The sequence below is a fragment of the Polypterus senegalus genome, chromosome 14 (assembly GCF_016835505.1).
Source record: "Polypterus senegalus isolate Bchr_013 chromosome 14, ASM1683550v1, whole genome shotgun sequence".
Lineage (NCBI taxonomy): Eukaryota > Metazoa > Chordata > Cladistia > Polypteriformes > Polypteridae > Polypterus > Polypterus senegalus.
In genome coordinates, this window is record NC_053167.1 from 144,310,457 (window position 1) to 144,329,033 (window position 18,577).

An 18,577-nucleotide genomic window follows, 5' to 3' on the forward strand; every position below is an offset into this window, starting at 1 on the left:
GGACTATCTGTTCACCACATTGCAAAAATGTGGTTTTGTGCATGGATAAAACTACTTTTTACCAATCCAGAAGCCTCTGTTTGTATTAACAGTATTATTTCAAATTTGAATGTGGTGCTCAACAAGGATGCCCCCTATCACCATTGCTTTTTTTGCAATTGCCATTGAGCCATTTACCATTCATTTCTGAAGCGTATCGGAGATAAAGGGGATTACCAGAGAAGGACTTGAACAGAACATATCACTTTTTGCAGCTGGTATGGTACTGTATATATCAGACCCACACACTTCAATACCAGTAGTCCTTAATTCAGTAGCATTAGGACTCAAAATTAATCTGAATGAAAGTGTGCTTTTTCCAGTGAACTCTCTTGCACACAATATTATACTGGACACCTACCCATTTATTTTAGCAGATCACTTTAAATACAAATGGGTAAACATCACAAGTAAATTGAAAGATCTTTTTCACAAAATGTTGCTCTCTGCATGCAAAAAATGAAACAACATCTGAACAGATGGTCAACCCTCCATCTCACATTAGCATGGAAATTACTGTCAAGGTGAACATCCTTCACAAGATTGTTTTTCTATATCAAAACATCCCCATATACATGAACAAATAATTTCTTAAGAAATCAGACTCTGTTGTGACCTAATTTATTTGGAATTCGAAACATCTATGCATTCAAAAGGTAACTCTACAAAGACATAAAGCAAAAGGTGTCATTGCACTACCTAACTTTCAATTCTATTTCTATGTGGCAAATATACAAACTATACAGACCTGTATATTGATTAAAATTGATGAATATACACAAGCCTAATCTGCAATCGAAATAAAATCTTCCTGTACTTCTTTATTTCCCCTGCTTTGTGCCCCAGTAAATACAAATTATCATCAATATACTAATGACCCAATTGTGAAATCAATCACTGAGAATATGTAATCAATGCAGGAAACACTTTAAGGAAGAGAAGCTTTTATCTGTTGCACCTCTACATGATAGTCAACTTTTTCTAGCCTCTCAGACCTACATACAGGATGGTCCAGATCTAATTATGCAGATCCAGGTCATCTGGATGACTTTGATTTCTGCGGGGATAATTCCAGTCCGGCGTGGAGACGATTCTTCATGTCGTCAGTTTGCACGCTTCTCGATGGTCCGGGATTTTTGGGTGATTTTCTATGTAAGAAACTTAAAAAGTTATAGCGTAATGAAAATTGCATAATTAGATCTGGACCAACTTATAGTATTTAATGTTGGAAAAAATCCGGGATTAAAACACTTACCGAATTGTAAATAGATTATTTGCTTGCATCTTATGATCAACTATGCTTCAAATTTAACTTCCTATCAACATAATTTTTCTAATACTTTCAAATCGGAAACATCACTAAAAATAACCTGCCCAATTTTCCTCACCTCCACACTCATTCCAGAAAAAGCCCATAGACTTATGTTGCTCAACCGAAAGAATCCCAGCCCACCTATTATAAGTCAGTGGCTAACATGTTCTATGCAATTTGAAATTGGAAAAAATCAAAGTCTCACTTACAGGATCAGTTCAAAATCTCCTTGTTTTCTCTCAGGTGAGAGTTGAATTTTAGTTTGTTAAGTTTGACTTGAGTGTATCTAATGTTATTTTCTTTGTTGAATAAGTTAGACTTCATCGTATGGAATGTAATTTTCTGAAAATAAATCGATAAAATATTTAAAAAATAAAAATACATAAAAAATAAATCGAAAATATAGTTATATGGGAATCACCTGCCAGTGCCTCAATTTTTATTATCTTGTTTGTATTTTATGTACAATATACTGTATGTTGTAAAATAGGATTAGCAATACTTATAGCTTCTTCTTTGCATTAACCTCTCCCCTCAACCCTCCACCTCCTGTACCCTCAACCTCAATGAGTGTTGATGACTTTGCAAGCTACAGTATTTTCATTAGCAATCATTTCTAATCACCCTATCCAGACAGCCTGCTTCCTCCTGAACACACCACAACTTCTCCTTTTTCTCTTCTCTCTCAACCACTGATCTTTCTAACCAGCTCTGTAGTCTTCCTGCAACAATTCCACTTTACCCAATCCTCTCACATTTCTTTCAGGCTATTCCTCCCTCATACATTCCTGCAATTACAAACGTCATCAATACCTCACTCAGCACTGGCACTTTTCTTACATTGTTCTAACATGATCTTATAACACCTATCCTCATGAAGCCTACTCGACCCATTTCAAGTAGGTAATTACAGAGTGTGTCTTCTCTCCTTTCTCTCCAAAACACTGCCTGATCCAAATCAGTCAGAATTCAAGAAGGGCCACTCCACTAAGACAACTTTACATGTTGCAGCAGGCCAGAGCTAGCAACATGTCATTTGTATTCATTCCGCTAGATCTCTCCTCTGTCTTTGGTAGGTCAAGCACCAGATCATCCTTGACACCCTCTATGACCCTGTTGGGTCCCCACCTCTTCTCTCTCTACACATTCTCTCTAGGAACTATCATTCAGTCCCTTGGTTTTATCTATCAGTGCTCTACTTACCTCCAGAGTAACTCACTGTATCATATAGACTCTCTGCATATCTCACTGATATTACAACCTGGATGAAGGAACACTGTCTCCAGCTCAACCTTTAAAAGACGGGCCTTTTTGTTATCACAACTTGTTCATATATTCAGCACCTCATCTCTGTTTAGTTTGGCTCACTATCACTAACACCCACCATGGTGGCACACAACCATGAGGTGGTGATTGATAACCTGCTGTCCTTCCAGAATTATTGTCCTATAGTCTTTTGGTCTTGCAGGTTCATTCTGTTCAATAACTGCAAGAACAGACCGTATTTTACAGAATATGCAATACAATTCCTGGTCCAGGCTTTAGTCTTGTCAGGTCTGAACTACTACAACTCTGTGCTGGCAGGAGCACTGACTAGTGCCACCAAGCCACTGCAGATGATTCAAAATGCAGCAGAATGTCTGGTGTTCAACCTGTTGAGGTAGGCATATGTCACTCCTCTCTTCAAATCATTACATTGGCTTCCTGTAACAGTACATGTTAAGTTCAGATTCTTGTTGCTCGCCTACAGAGTAGTCATTGGTTCTGTATCTACAGTACATATATGGAGACACTTGTGTTGGCCTGTATTCCTTTTTGACCACTCAGGTCTGCTGTTGAATAATGCCTAATCAAATCCTCAGGTAGGATCAACTGGAGTGAACCGATATCTGATGAGAAGAAGTAACCAAAAATGCAAAGTCAAAGTCTCCTAATGATTCAGTTGAATGCAGAAAGCACCAAGGCCACTGCAGAAAGGAATGAAGATAATCTCAGCACTGAACAGAAGTCCCATCTGTTTTCTGCCCGGCAAGGGCACATTTATATTTTGTGTATCCTGCAGCATGTATGGTTTAGGTTTTCCAGCTGTCAATAAAGACAGCTTCATCTGCCAAAAATGCTTAGTTAATTTAGAGTTGGTCGAGAAAATATGTGAATTGGAGGATCGTGTTGGCAGCTTGATGAGGATTGAGCAAATTGAAAATTGGATCAACTCTGTTTAGACAATTTGTCTACTTCTGATTCCAGCTTCAGTATCTCTGCGTAGAAATCACACTAAAACATGGTAAAACAAACAAAATTGGAAATGTGTGTATGCAGAAAAAATATAGTTAAATAAAACTGTATGTATGCCAAGTTCCACACATTTCCCCTTTATAAATCCCAATGAATGTGATATTTAACACACGTGCATGCACCTACAGCCACACCTGACTCCTGCCAGAATTTTGCCTATTTGAATATGCAAATCAATATAAACAGCCACTTTCCTTCAACGTTTGTTAAAAGACAATGGCAAAAGCATGTAGAAAAGGGCATTTCAGCAAATATGAAGAGGAGGAAAGGAAAAATGTACTATTTATTGAGTTAAGCAGTGGTATAAGCAACAAAAGGAAGTTGATCGAGTGATAAAGGATCCACGATGGATTAATAAAGATTTAAAAAAGAAGTTGCAAAGGAAAAAACTGCTGTATAAGGCATATAAGACTAATGACTGCAAAGAGAACCGTAGCGCGTATGAGAAAAATGAGAGGGCAACCATTAAGAAGGAGATCAGAGAGGCTAAAAGACAGTTGGAGAGGAATAGAGCAGATAAGGCGAAAGAAGACCAAGAGATTCTTTCAGTATTTTAGTAGTAAAAGAACAGTTAAGGAGGAGGTCAAGTTCATCAGGAATAGTAAAGGGGAATTAAAAGATACAGACAATGAAATAGCAGATGCCCTAAACTTACATTTTTCTGAGGTGTTTACAAGTGAGCAAGTGGATAACCTCAGAGTGGTAACAGGGACTGCTAAGGAGGTACTGAGGGATTTGGAAATTGTAGAGGGAGAAGTGCTGCTCAGATTAAATAAGATGAAATCAAACAAATCACCAGGCCCAGATAATATTTATCCTCGTGTTCTTAAGGAGGCTAGTGAGTACAGATATAAACCCATGACACATATTTTTAGGAAGTCACTGTGCACTGGAGAGATTCCAAAGGACTGGAAAATGGCAAATATCATCCCATTATATAAAAAGGGTGACAGGGCAGATCAGTGCAACTAGAGGCCAGTAAGCTTAACATGAAACATCACAGGAAAATTAATGGAAGGAATTATTAAGGATAAGATTGAGCAACACATGGCAAGGACAGGACAGTCAGCATGGGGTCAGAAGAGGGAGGTCGTGTTTTACTAACATGCTGGAATTCTATGAGGAGGCAACAAAAGGATACGATCAAAGTGGAGCTTATGATATTATTTATCTAGACTTTCAGAAAGCATTTGATAAGGTGCCACATGAGAGGTTGGGCATCAAGTTAAAAGAAGTGGGAGTTCAGGGTGATGTTTTTAGATGGGTGCAGAATTGGCTCAGACACAGGAAGCAGAGGGTGATGGTGCGAGGAACCTCATCAGAACTGGCCGATGTTAAGAGTGGTGTTCCACAGGGGTCAGTGCGAGTGCCGCTGCTATTTTTAATATATAAATGATTTAGATAGGAATATAAGTAACAAGCTGGTTAAGTTTGCAGATGATACCAAGATAGGTGGATTAGCAGATAATTTGGAATCCGTTATATCATCACAGAAGGACTTGAATAGCAGACAGGCTTGGGCAGATTTGTGGCAGATGAAATTTAATGTCAGTAAATGTAAAGAATTACACATAGGAAGTAAAAATATTAGGTTTGAATACACAATGGGCGGTCGGAAAATCGAGAGTCCACCTTATGAGAAGGATTTAGGAGTCATAGTGGACTCCAAGCTATCAACTTCCCAACAGTGTTCAGAAGCCATTAAGAAGGCTAACAGAATGTTAGGATATATAACACGATCTGTGGAGTACAAGTCACAGGAGGTTCTGCTCAGTCTTTATAACTCACTGATGAGGCCTCATCTTGAGTACTGTGTGCAGTTTTGGTCTCCAGGCTACAAAAAGGACATAGCAGCACTAGAAAAGGTCCAGAGAAGAGCGACTAGGCTGATTCCAGGTCTACAGGGGTTGAATTATGAGGAAAGATTAAAAGAGCTGAGCCTTTACAGTTTAAGCAAAAGAAGATTAAGAGGTGACATGATTGAAGTGTTTAAAATTATGAAGGGAATTAGTCCAGTGGATCGAGACTTGTATTTTAAAATAAGTTCATCAAGAACACGGGGACACAGTTGGAAACTTGTTAAGGGTAAATTTCGCACAAACATTAGGAAGTTTTTCTTTACACAAAGAACGATAGACACTTGGAATAAGCTACCAAGTAGTGTGGTAGACAGTAAGACATTAGGGACTTTCAAAACTCGACTTGATGTTTTCTTGGAGGAAACAAGTGGATAGGACTGGCGAGCTTTGTTGGGCTGAATGGCCTGTTCTCGTCTAGATTGTTCTAATGTTCTAATGTTCTAATAAAGAGTAGCGGAGACACATTTATTTCTAGTAAGAATGACTACTGCAATGCAGTGTTCACTGGATGTTCAAATTGTTATTTATATAGCTCTCAGTTAATTCAAAATGCTGCTGCTGGAATTATTACAAGAACAAGAAAATGCATATCTCCAATTCTTAAATCCTTACATGGTTAAGTTTAGGGCAGATTTTAAAATCCTCCTTTTAACATATAAAGCATTAGAGGTCCGGCTTATTTGTCTGAGCTTATCATGACTTACAAACCTGAGCGCACATTAAGATCTCAAGATGTCAGTGTGCTTAGGATTCCAAGAATTAATTAAATAACAGTGGGAGGTCGAGCTTTTAGTTACAGGGCTCCTAAACTATTGAATGGTCTACCTGCTACTGCCTGCTATATTTTTTGGGAGTTCTTTCTTGTCTTCTTTGGGAGTCAAGGCTGGGGTCTGTCAAAAAACAGGGCCTGTGTGATTTTGGGCTATACAAAAAATAAATTGTTCTTGCCTTGTGATGCCACCTCTGCATGGTATCAAATCTCAGTCCATACTCTCTTCAGGTTTAGGTCCTTGCTGTTGGAACGAGCTGCCCACTTCCATTTGAATTTGTGAGTCCCTCAATGTGTTTAAGAAGCATTTGAAGACTCCTTTGTGGGGTGAACTTCTGTCCTAACAGTAGCTGTTAGGTCTTGTAAGCCATGAATTGTAACTTGCTTGTATTTTGTTCTGAGATCTTTGCTTGTGATTATCAATTTTGTACCTTTGTTTATTTCTTGACTGATTTTGACCTTCTATAGGCACTTGTTTTTATTATGGATATTTATAAAAAGAAGTCTTTGCACCGCACTTTAATTATCTGGGTACTTTTGGGAAATAAAGCACTGAGCACTTTAATGCACCAACACTTGTTGCATATGTGTCCTCATTGTCCAGTCCACTTTGGTTTATGACTATTGACGTTCCGGGTTCAAGAGGGAGTATGCCAGCTGCAGGCTGCATTGAGAATGTCTCTTGATTTGCATTTAACTTTATGACTTTTTAACAATTATACAGGGGCACAAAGTACTATGAAAATACTTCTTTAACAAAGCCAACAGGATATTCTAAAAATATTATATTTCTAATGTGATCAGAGTTCCTATGTGGTCAGCATAGCACAGCACTCATCAGGGTGACTAATGATCTTCTAATCGCAGCAGATCATGGGCTTTTAACACTAATGATCTTTTTAGATCTCATTACTGCTTCTGATAGGTCCATCATGACATTGTTTTGTTTAGACTTGAGAATGAGTTAAATATTGCTGGAAAAGCTCTTGCATGGCTTTGATCGAACTTTAAGGACTGACTGCAATTTGTTGCTTTTGGTAGGTTTAGGTCTGACCCGTCTTATTTGTTCCAGGGTGTCCCCCAGGGATCAGTTCTTGGCCCTCTGCTTTTGATCATTTATATTCTTCCTCTCTGTGCCATTGCTAGATGGCAATGTCTACTGTTTCATTGAGATACAGATTTATTTACACACAGGGCTTATGCAAATATGACCTCCTCCTGCATTGGATGTCTGTTTGGCTAGTATCAAACACTGGTTGTCTGAAAACTTTCTCAGGCTTAATAGTGAAAAAACTGAGGCTTTAATTATCGCATCTCCAAGCACTTTAAAATAATTAGAGAATTTCTCAGTAAAAATCCCTGGCTTTAGTACTTCCTGATCTGCGCAGCTTAGAAATCTTGGCGTGATTCTTGATCCTTCATTCTTCTTTGATCCTCATATTAATAAGGTATTCCAAGGTTGCCTTTTTCCACATTATGCCCTGCTGTTGGAGATCTGTTTGTGTGCTGCATTTTCTGTATTTAAATCTTGAATTAAAACCTACTTTTTTAATTATTATTATTTTTTAATATAGCGGGTTGGATAATGGATGGATGAATGGATGATTTTATGTGTATTGTTGTACAGTGTCTTTGTGTACCTTGAAAGGTGCTTTTAAATAAAATGTATTAATATTATTATTTTCCAGTTAATAAATCAGCAAGTGCTTTTATTTCCTAAAGTGCAAATAAAATGAAATTTGGATTATTTTTATGCTCAAATAAAAGACAAGAAAATAAAAAGCACAAGAAAAGCAGCAGCAGGCACAGACCCATTTTTGGAAAGTCCTAGGAACATGGCTGGACAAAGATGTGGTAGGAAACAAGGACATGATGGTGAACTTTGGCAAAACAGAAATAACAAAGAACTGTTTACAGTCAAATTAGTGGAGAAATTATCGATATAACACTACTGGACATTTTAATTGTAGGGACCCAGATCACTGGAGAAATGAGAGCCTAAGGAGGAGTCAGCAGGCTTTTAGGGGTAACAGGGCTTTTTCAGGCAAATACATCAACTCCACCTTGGCCAGCTCACACCAAGCCTACTTGTACTTCTTTCACTCTGCACCGTCCTTTCCCAGGAGTAAGGACAATGCAAGTTCTTCCTGCTCGTCATTGGCCCCCCAAAAATCTTTCCTTTTCTACATGGTATTGAACAGTTTCTATTCAGTTTCCTTGGTCCACTTGTTAATACTGCTTTAAGGGATTATAATGTATGCTTTCTTATGAGTACTGGGAGTACTTTGTTAATTTTGCATGGTGATTTTCCTGACCTTGTTTTATTTTCTAAATTGTTACTGCTGTTGAAATAGAGGACAATGCTATACAAGCTCATGAAATATTATGTGTTTTCTCTGTCAGACCAATTAGTGCTGATGTTTATTATATTATCTCAAGGATCACCAAGGTATGGACAGGGATAAGGGATGTGCCGGGAAAGTATGGTAGACATACCATACGTCAGGAGTGTACCAGTGCGTTGGTGTGCCCCAAATTTGGGGTACACACAATCTCCATTAACCCTAATCTGACTCATTACATGCAAGTGCTAACTAGTATATTGTTGTCTGAATGGGCATTAACTTCTAAATCAATTTTTCAACACATGGAACTCCATCCATTATTAGAGCATCATATTGTGTGGGAGTTTTTTTCACAAGTATGCTTTTCATTCTCTTCTCCTTTTTAAGCTGCAATGCACTGCTAATATATGTGAAAAGAAGAAGTTCCTTTTTCTAATCTTAGAGGCTCCCCTCTTGTCTTTACAGCACTCTTTTGTCAGTTCTATGTGTGATGCCAGGGGAGTACAAAATAAGTTGCACCCGACCAATGATAGCAGGAGAGGGAAGCACAAGAAGAAAATGGAAGAGGAGGGGTAAAAAGAAAAGCACGCGTCTGTTATAATAAGTTTGTTATAATAGTAAGAATTGTGTCACTGTATCTGTTTTAGATCTTTTTAATGTATTTTCATTCTTTTTCTGTGTACTATGCCATGAAGAGCTGAGCCAAATTTAGCACAGCAGTCAGAATTGCTGGGCCAAGCAATGCATAAAGACAGACAGTGACAGCTGTTGTCAGCCCTAAAAGGACGAAGTGTTATTTGACCTGCCTGTCTGATGCCCAGCACAAGGTTGTCTACCTTCTTTGGTAATTGCACTGGGGATTTGGTCGTGTGGACACAATATAAGGAAGCTGGAACTTTGCCAATCTTTGAGGACCTGAGTGAGTGGAAGCAATTGACTCAAAACCCACCTCCGTTGTGACAGAAAAGAGCAATTTCTACACGACCGATCCCCTCGGTTTACAGATGAAATTCGCTGGTCTTCCCTGTCTATATAGCAACGTAAGCCGCATTAAACAAGCTAAGTATATTTTGTCTTTTCTGTGACTTTGTCGCCGCCTATCGCCGAAAAGAGGGATATCGCCGTTATAATTTATAATTATTTAAAGGTTTATTAAAACGCCGCTATATAAAAGAACATATTTCCACGGAGTTAACACTCCCATCGGAAACACACGTCGACATGTTGTGAGAGGCGGACATGTGCGTTGAGTACTGACTTTGATATGACAGTGAGAGGTGAAATCAGAGGCAGAACGTGAAGAAACAGTGTGGTCCCATAGAATCACTCTGATAAAGAATGAGTGGCGGTCTGAAGCTGGATGAGATGTGGTCAGTAAAGGTGATCTGAAGACTCATGAATGGATGAAGACAAAAGACAGACAGTAGCGTTCCCAGTGAATCATTTTGGTATAAGGCGCAGAGTGGTGTATAGTGGACTGAGATGGAACAAGGAATATAAAAGAAAAAAAGAAGTTGTTGGGGAAGTACGAAATGGACGGAGAATAGAGAGGGATAGAGGGGCAGAGTTTAGGATGCCACCTACCACAATTGTGACACCGCGGAACACAGAGCTTTTAGGCGGACTTCATACAGAGAACACTCCGGATGTAAGTCATCCTAGTATGTGGATGTCGCGGAAAACACTGATTACAGATTGGCGAAACGTGGCGGTGAGGTCGGATCAGACACAGTGAAACGGGGATTTATAGTTAACAAGAGGCACTATGACGGGGCATAACAAAAAAGAGGAACCCTGCTACCCTGATGACAGCCAACTGCTGAAGTAGAAACTGTGGTATCAAACTCTTATTTGTTTTGTTTTGTATCCTATATGTTTAGCCATATTAAAGGATATATTTAGGTATTGAATCAAGGTAGGTGCTATACAGTATGTAATTTCTAAGAAATGTTCAGAAATAACTAGACGTCATATTTATGACATCTCATTTTGTGTCGGGATTAAATAGTACGGTTCTTTCATGTGAACAGTTTCTTTCATTCTTTGTCAGTAAAATACAAATGATACAATCGCTGTGGTATTGTTCCAACTGGCTATGAACTTCCTACTGTCAAGCATGGCATTGTCTTGGGATCTTTTGATCTTGTCTCACTTTCACAGTTAAAAAGTACCACTGACACCCTTAAACCTCCTCTCGTGTTTTTGATGTTGTACCACCACACCTCTTACTGGAAGCCTTTGATGTTTTAGGTCCACCTTTACTAACCATTATCAATGGTTCTATTAGTGAGGGGGTTGTGCCCTTATTTTTTAAACACGCTGTGGTGCGTCCCTGTCTAAAAAAGGCAGAGTTAGATCCTGGAGTTTTACCCAATTTTTGCCTGATTTCCCAATTGCCATTTCTGGCTAAAATATTAGAAATAATTATTTATAACCAATTGGTTGATCACCTTAACTCCAATAATTTATTTGAGACTTACCAATCTGGCTTTAGGCGTCATCATGGCGTTGAGACGGCCCTCCTTAAAGTATTCATTGACATCTCTCTTATTACTGACTCGGGTGGCGCTGCAGTCCTTGTCCTCCTTGACCTGTCCTCTGCCTTTAACACTATTGACCATGAGACATTGCTGATGCGGCTTGAACATCTTGTTGGGCTTAAAGGGGCTGCTCTTAACTGGTTCAGGTCATATTTAACAGGTAGACACTTTTCAGTGACTTTTAATTCCTCTTTTTCGTCTACTGCTACTCTTAAATGTGGAGTTCCTCAGGGATCCATTTTGGGTCCTATTTTATTCTTTATATACCTTCACCCTATTGGAGCGATTTTTAGGAAATGTAACATTTCTTTTCACTGCTATGCTGATGACACTCAGGTTTACATTCCCGTCTGCAACTCTGCAACAAACCAACTGCACAACTGTCTTTCTGAACTAAGATTTCTGAACTAACTATTAGGATGGCTAATAATGTTCTTGATCTTAATCAAAATAAAATGGAGGTGCTTATAGTGGGTCCATCAGCTAAAGCCCAAATTGGTCTTGGACTTCTCTGCTCTTTCTCTGTCTTTTGCAAACCTCAAGTCCGTAATCTTGGTATTATCTTTGACAGTAACGTCTCTTTTGAGAAACAGATTAATTCTGTAGTCAAGAGTTGCTTTTTCCAGCTTAATCTATTAGGTAAGATCAAGCTGTTTCTATCTTCTAGGGATCTTGAGAAAGCTACTCCTGCTTTTATCTTCTCTCGCCTTGATTACTGCAACTTGCTGTATTCTGGGATTAGCAAATCTCTGATACGCAGGTTATAGTTGGTCCAGAATGATGCCGCTTGCTTTCTGGTTGGGGCAAAAAAATATGACTCTGATTCTCCCATATTAGCTTCTTTACACTGGCTGCTGCCTGTCAGTTTTCAAATTGATTTTAAAATCTTGCTGCTAGTTTTTAAATCTTTACATGGGCTCGCTGCTGCCTATTTATCTGAATTGTGTGTTTTACATCAGCCATCCAGAGTGCTTAGATCTTCTGGTCAGTTGTCTCTTGTTGTCCCTCATACCGAGTGCCAAACTAAGGGGGACAGCTGTGGCACCTCATCTGTGGAACTCTTTACCTCGTCACATAAAGGAGTCGTCGACAATTCAAAACAAGATCAAAAACTCATTTCTATTCACTTGCATTCCGTGACCTTCAGTAATACTGATGGTTTCCTCATTGTGATTATGTAATCTGACTTCTATTTATTATTTACATTATTTTATTTATGTTCATTTATTTTATTTCTATTTATGTTATTTATGTTAATTGTATGTTTTTTTTTCTTCTTTTATTGTTAAACACTTTGGTCACAGCATTGCTGTGTTGCTTTAAATGTGCTATATAAATAAATTTGACATTGACATTTAGTTTTCTAACAAAAAGTGTGAAAGCAGTCAGGAAAGTTAAAAAAAACAAATTGCTTTCATTGTTTATGGTCTTAATTATCAAAGTAAAATATTACAAACTTTTTTTTATTTAAAGAAACACTATTTTGTGGGTGTGTTAAATAAATGTTCATTTTCTTCAGACTTGTAAATGTGGGTCATTTGAACTGCCAGAAATCTGAGTATTATACTTTTAAGTGTGCAGAAAGGGAGACAGCATTGCTCATGGGAAACGCTGCTTTATAATTCAGGAGTTGCGGCTACAACCACACAACTGGCGAGTGGCAGTAGGGCATTACATATGGAGTACTGATAAAAGATTGCATCTTTTCAGTAGAACCAGTGCAAATTTTTCAAGACCCTGATAAACTGTACTTGCAGGTACAGCAATATCCACTGAAAATGGAGGCTGTGAATGTAATCACCATTCAGTGCTAGCTGGCTCGTACCATGTGTTGATTTTGCTAGTGAGAATTTCTCAATTGATTCTCACATTTCTAGTCCACTTTGTAATTTTTTAAAAATGTCTACATATTGTCGCTATTGCCTTTCCTACCTACTTGAAAGCAGTAGAGGCTGCCTACCTCATCAGGCTGCCAGTGTACACTGTTCGCACCACACTCTGTGTCTGTCCTACTGTCTTGTGGTGCAACTCGGCTCTGAACTGCTTACCACATGTTAAGATATGAAATTGCCCTTTTGAATGATCCTCAGATTTTTAAATCCAGAAACCCTTCTGCCAACTGAGGATGAAGGTGAACCACATGACTAGGAACTAACATTAGTTCACATATGGACTTAAAGAAGTTGTCAAACCCACGCTCTACTTGTTAATAATCTGTTAATAGCAGTGTTGCTTCCTTTCTCTTTGGCTGTTATTGTGTACTGCATACACTGATGAAATATCAAAAGGAATCTCTTTGTCTAACTGTGATGCCAAACAGGTGACTGCATCCTCAGATGGGTCTGTGGTCCAAGCCCCATCAACACTGCTTTTGGATAAGCCAACTGTCAACTTTTTCAAATATATCCAGATTGTTGCACCTGATTCCGTAAAGTGGTCCTGGAAAAATGCCACATGACCACAGTGTCTTTTAGATGAACTGTGGGTTTCCCCAGATGGCTGCATGGTGCCACCTTGGTCACTTTTTCTGTAGTTAGTATAGAAAATTGTATTCCTAAAATTGGCAATATCTATGTATTAGAAAAGTATTAAAAGCACATAAGAAAAGTAGTATATTTTACTAAGTATTAAGATGCAAGAGTTAGGATTAAAAAGACTTATATGCCTACATATTTTTTATTATTCTGTATGAGCTAGAGACCACAAATAGTTTATTAAGCCAAAGGTTAGACATGCAGGAGAGCTGGAGGAAGATGGGCTCCTCGCTGAGAGAAGGGAATGTGAACTCTTTGGCTGTAAATTATAGTAGCAAGCAAAAATACTCCTTAGCAAACAGATAAGATAGACAGAGCGGGGTTTGATGTCCCTTCAACTAAGAATTATTGGTGGACTCAATTAGAGGCAGGACTAGAGCAATGAAATGCTAGGAGTCAGATGAGGTGTGATAAGAATTGTAATAAATGTAAGAGTTTCTTTCAGTTGTTGGCTCATTGTGCCATCTTGTGTGTGTGTATGCATGCCATGCAATAACACTTAATTCTGCTGTCTGTTCTGAAGTCTCCAAGTGCCTTCTTTGGGGATGAGGGCAACCCTGCTGTGTCAGCCTGCTTTAACATTAGCTATAAAACGCCACGCCTCTACCACATGTAGACAATATATCATATAGCAGAGAGAGAAAATGCGTCACAGTACCTAAGATGTCTAGTAAAAGTGTCTCATGCTATTATACTTGCACATTTTGAAACTGTCGGAGTTAAGGTAGCACTTACTTGCTTTCAAAGCCAAGGCTCCCATTTCCTCAGGTCAAAAACTGGAAGATGATTAATAATTCACTAAAAGAAAAGGTAATTATTGAAACTGAGTGATGAAAGTAATTATCAGTTAATAAGAGTTTCCATTTATAAGTACATTATAAAACTTTTTTTGAAATGAGGAGCAGCAGAATACCAGCCAGTTCTGTTTAACAGTAAAAGTGTGCGTATCGACTCTACCAGCCACTTAATGTGCAAAGACAAATCTCCTCTTTAATGTCATTTTGCGTTGTTCTTTTCATTAGTTCTTGTTTTCTGCTCAAAAGGCATCAGACTCACCTCGGTATAAAAGTACACATCCAGAATGTCCCTATACGTGGCTTACTCCTTCTCACCACATACTTCAGTTGTTTTATTTGACATATTATATTTGGAATAACTCACCACTTCACCGAAGTTCCCGTCCGGTGTGTCCCTGTGTTAGACACTTGAGTCTGAGCGGTGTGAAGCTTTCTGAAAGACGGAAATGTATTCAGGTATAGCATGTATTAGGTTAATGCAAAGTTTTGTTCATTTATTTAAATAATTTAATGAAAGAAGAATTGCACATTTAAAGTAATATATTTAGAGTACAGTTTGCTTTTTGAAAAAATATGTTAGTAATGAAAATAAAAATAGATTTAAAGAATATTGCTATCTCTTGATGTACTTGAACATTCATTTGGCCCCCGTATGACATGACAATAGCAGTAGCAGCCCAAAGCCAATTTGAGTTTGAGACCCCTGTCCTAGAGTAAGCACAGATCCTAGGTATACTGGGGTGATGTGTGACTAAGTGAATATCTGGATGGGTGGATGTATGCTCACATGAGTTTACATCCACTTCATCCTGACCAGACTGTCCAGCTCATACTTCTCCCTGCTCAGAGCCTTCACACATCAGGCCAAGTCCAAGGGCTGCTCCTGCAAACATTCCTTTCAATGCATGTCAGTGCAGTCAGGAGTGGATTGCTCTGGATAAAGAGAAGTTTCAGCTGAAGAAGGAACAGAAAAAGCAAAAGCTGTTGCAGAAGGAGAGATACCATCAGGAATTAGCCCTGCTCAAGAGGTCTGGAGTTCTTGACCTCTGACATCTTGAGAAAACAGCTTTCACTGGCAGAATCTCAAGTCTGCATGTCCTCCATTTTAATTCCTGTTATAAAACCTTCAGCAAGTGAGTTATTCATTTATATTGAAATGGACTAAATATTAAATATTACATAAAGTTCTGTATCCAACCCAGCCACACGGGATGCACGGGAAGTGTGTTTCTTTGTGCCAGTCCCAAGCCCAGATAAATGGGGAGGAATATTTCATGAAGTGCATCCGGTGTAAAAGTTTGCCAGATCAACATGCGGACAACAATACAGATTTCCATACCGGATTGGTCGAGGCCCGGGTTAACAACGACCACCACCAGTACTGTTAGTGAACAGGGTGCTGGTGGGAATTGAGCTATTGTTGGCCAAAGAAGGAGAAGAAGAGGGGGGAGACGTGTCCGAAGGCAGGAGGAGAGGAGGAAGGTAAAGAGAGTGGAACTGAGGGTAGGAACTTTGAATGTTGGCAGTATGACTGGTAAGGGGAGAGAGTTGGCAGATATGATGGAGAGAAGGAAGGTTGATATATTTTGCAGACTAAATGGAAGGAGAGTAAGGCCAGGTGGATCAGAAGGGGATTCAAATTGTTCTATCATGGTGTGGATAGGAAGAGAAATGGAGTAGGAGTTATTCTGAAGGAACAGCATGTCAAGAGTGTCCTGGAGGTGAAAAGAGTGTCAGACAGAGTGATGATGATGAAACTGGACATTGGAGGTGAGATGATGAATGTTGTTAGTGCGTATGCCATGCAAGTTGGGTGTGCGATGGAGGAGAAAGAAGATTTCTGGAGTGAGTTGGATGAAGTGATGGACAGAAAGTGGTGACTGGAGCGGTTTTCAATGGACATGTTAGTGAAGGGGACAGAGGAGATAAGGAGGTAGTGGGTAGATATGGTGTCAAGGAATGAAATGAAGAAGATCAGATGATATTGGATTTTGCAAAAAGGATGGACATGGCTGTGGTGAATATGTATTTTAGGAAGAGGGAGGAACATAGGGTAACATACAAGAGTGGAGGAAGACGCACACAGGTAGATTATATCCTATGCAGAAGAGTCAATCTGAAAGGGATTGGAGACTGCAAAGGGGTAGCAGAAGAAAGCGTAGTTAGGCAGCATTGGATGGTGGTCTGTAGGATGACGTTGGAAATCAAGACAAGGAGGAGAGTGAGGGCAGAGCCAAAAATCAAATGGTGGAAGTTGAAAAAGGAAGACTGCAAGGTTGAGTTTAGGGAGGAGGTGAGACAGGCACTGGGTGGCAGTAAAGAATTACCAGACAGCTGGGCAGCTACAGCAAATGTAATAAGGGTGACAGCAAGAAGGGTGCTTGGCATGACATCTGGAAAGAGGTGGAATGGAGAAGTACAGGAGGGCATACAGAGGAAGAGGATGGCAAAGAAGAAGTGGGATAGTCAGAGAGATGCAGAAAGTAGACAAGAGTACAAGGAGATAAGGTGTGAGGTGAAGAGAGAGGTGGCGAAAGCTAAAAGAAAGGCGTATGATGAGTTGTATGAGAGGTTGGACACTAAGGAGGGAGAAAAGGACCGGTGGGCTACAGAGAGGGACCGAGCTGGGAAAGATGAGCAGCAGGTTAGGGTGATAAAGGATAAAGATGGAAACATACTCACAAGAGAGAAGAGTGTGTTGAGCAGATGGAAAGAGTACTTTGAGAGGCTGAATGAAAAGAATGAGAGAGAGAAGAGGTTGGATGATGTGGAGATAGTGAATCAGGAAGTGCAATGAATTAGCAAGGAGGAAGTAAAAATGGCGATGAAGAGGATGAAGAATGGAAAAGGCCGTTGGTCCAGATGACATCGAACTAGATTGTTTAATGGAATCTTGGAAAGTGAGAGGAGGCCTGAGGAGTGGAGAAGAAGTGTACTGATGCTGATTTTTAAGAATAAGGGGGATGTGCAGAGCTAAAACTGATGAGCCACAGCATGAAGTTATGGGAAAGAGTAGTGGAAGCTCGGTTAAGAAGTGAGGTGATGATTGGTGAGGAGCAGGATGGTTTCATGCCAAGAAAGAGCACCACAGATGTGATGTTTGCTCTGAGGATGTTGAAGGAGAAGTAGAGAGAAGGCCAGAAGGAGTTGAATTGTGTCTTTGCGGACCTGGACAAAGCATATGACAGGGTGACTGAGAGGAGCTGTGGTATTATATGAGGAAGTCAGGAGTGGCAGAGAAGTATGTAAGAGTGGTACAGGATATAACCGAGGGAAGTGTTACCATGGTGAGGTCTGCGGTAGGAGTGATGGAGGTGGGATTACATCATGGATCATGGATTACATCAAAAGCCCTTTCTTATTAGCAGTGGTGATGGACAGGTTGACAGACAAGATCAGACAGGAGTCCCCATGGACTATGATGTTTGCTGATGACATTGTGATCTGTAGCGATAGTAGGGAGCAGGTTGAGGAGACCCTGGAGAGGTGGAGATATCGGAGGAGAGGAATGAAGGTCAGTAGGATCAAGACAGAATACATGTGTGTAAATGAGAGGGAGGACAATGTAGGATGGAAGTCATGAGGATGCAGGGAGTAGAGTTGGCGAAGGTGGATGAGTTTAAATACTTGGGATCAACAGTACTGAGTCATGGGGATTGTGGAAGAGAGGTGAAGAAGAGAGTGCAGGCAGGGTGGATTGGGTGGAGAAGAACGTCAGGAGTGATTTCTGACAGACGGGTATCAGCAAGAGTGAAAGGGAAGGTCTACAGAATGGTAATGAGACCAGCTGTGTTATATGGGTTGGAGATGGTGGCACAGGAGGCAGAGCTGGAGGTGGCAGAGTTAAAGATGTTAAGATTTTCATTGGGTGTGATGAGGATGGACAGGAATAGAAATGAGGACAATAGAGGGTCAGCTCAGGTTGGACAGTTGGGAGACAAAGAGGCAAGATTGCATTGGTTTGGACATGTGCAGAGGAGAGATGCTGGGTATACTGGGAGAAGGGTGCTAAGGATAGAGCTGTCAGGGAAGAGGATAAAAGGAAGGCCTAAGAGAAGGTTTATGGATGTGGTGAGAGAGAGCATGC

General features: G+C 39.8%; 1 protein-coding gene across 3 annotated transcripts in view; it reads right to left on the reverse strand.

Annotated features, from left to right (window-relative positions):
* LOC120515114 (interferon-induced protein 44-like) overlaps window positions 1–18,577 on the reverse strand; it is a 44,230-nt gene that overhangs the window by 18,281 nt on the left and 7,372 nt on the right. For all 3 annotated transcript variants that reach the window (XR_005630594.1, XM_039735844.1, XM_039735843.1), the window contains exons 2-3: window positions 14,855–14,923; window positions 14,429–14,491 (exon numbers count right to left, since the gene is read on the reverse strand). Coding sequence is in view for 2 of the 3 variants with exons in the window: in XM_039735844.1 (XP_039591778.1) it covers window positions 14,429–14,453 (25 nt within the window). In the remaining variant the exon portion in view is untranslated. The remainder of the gene's footprint in view (window positions 1–14,428; window positions 14,492–14,854; window positions 14,924–18,577) is intronic.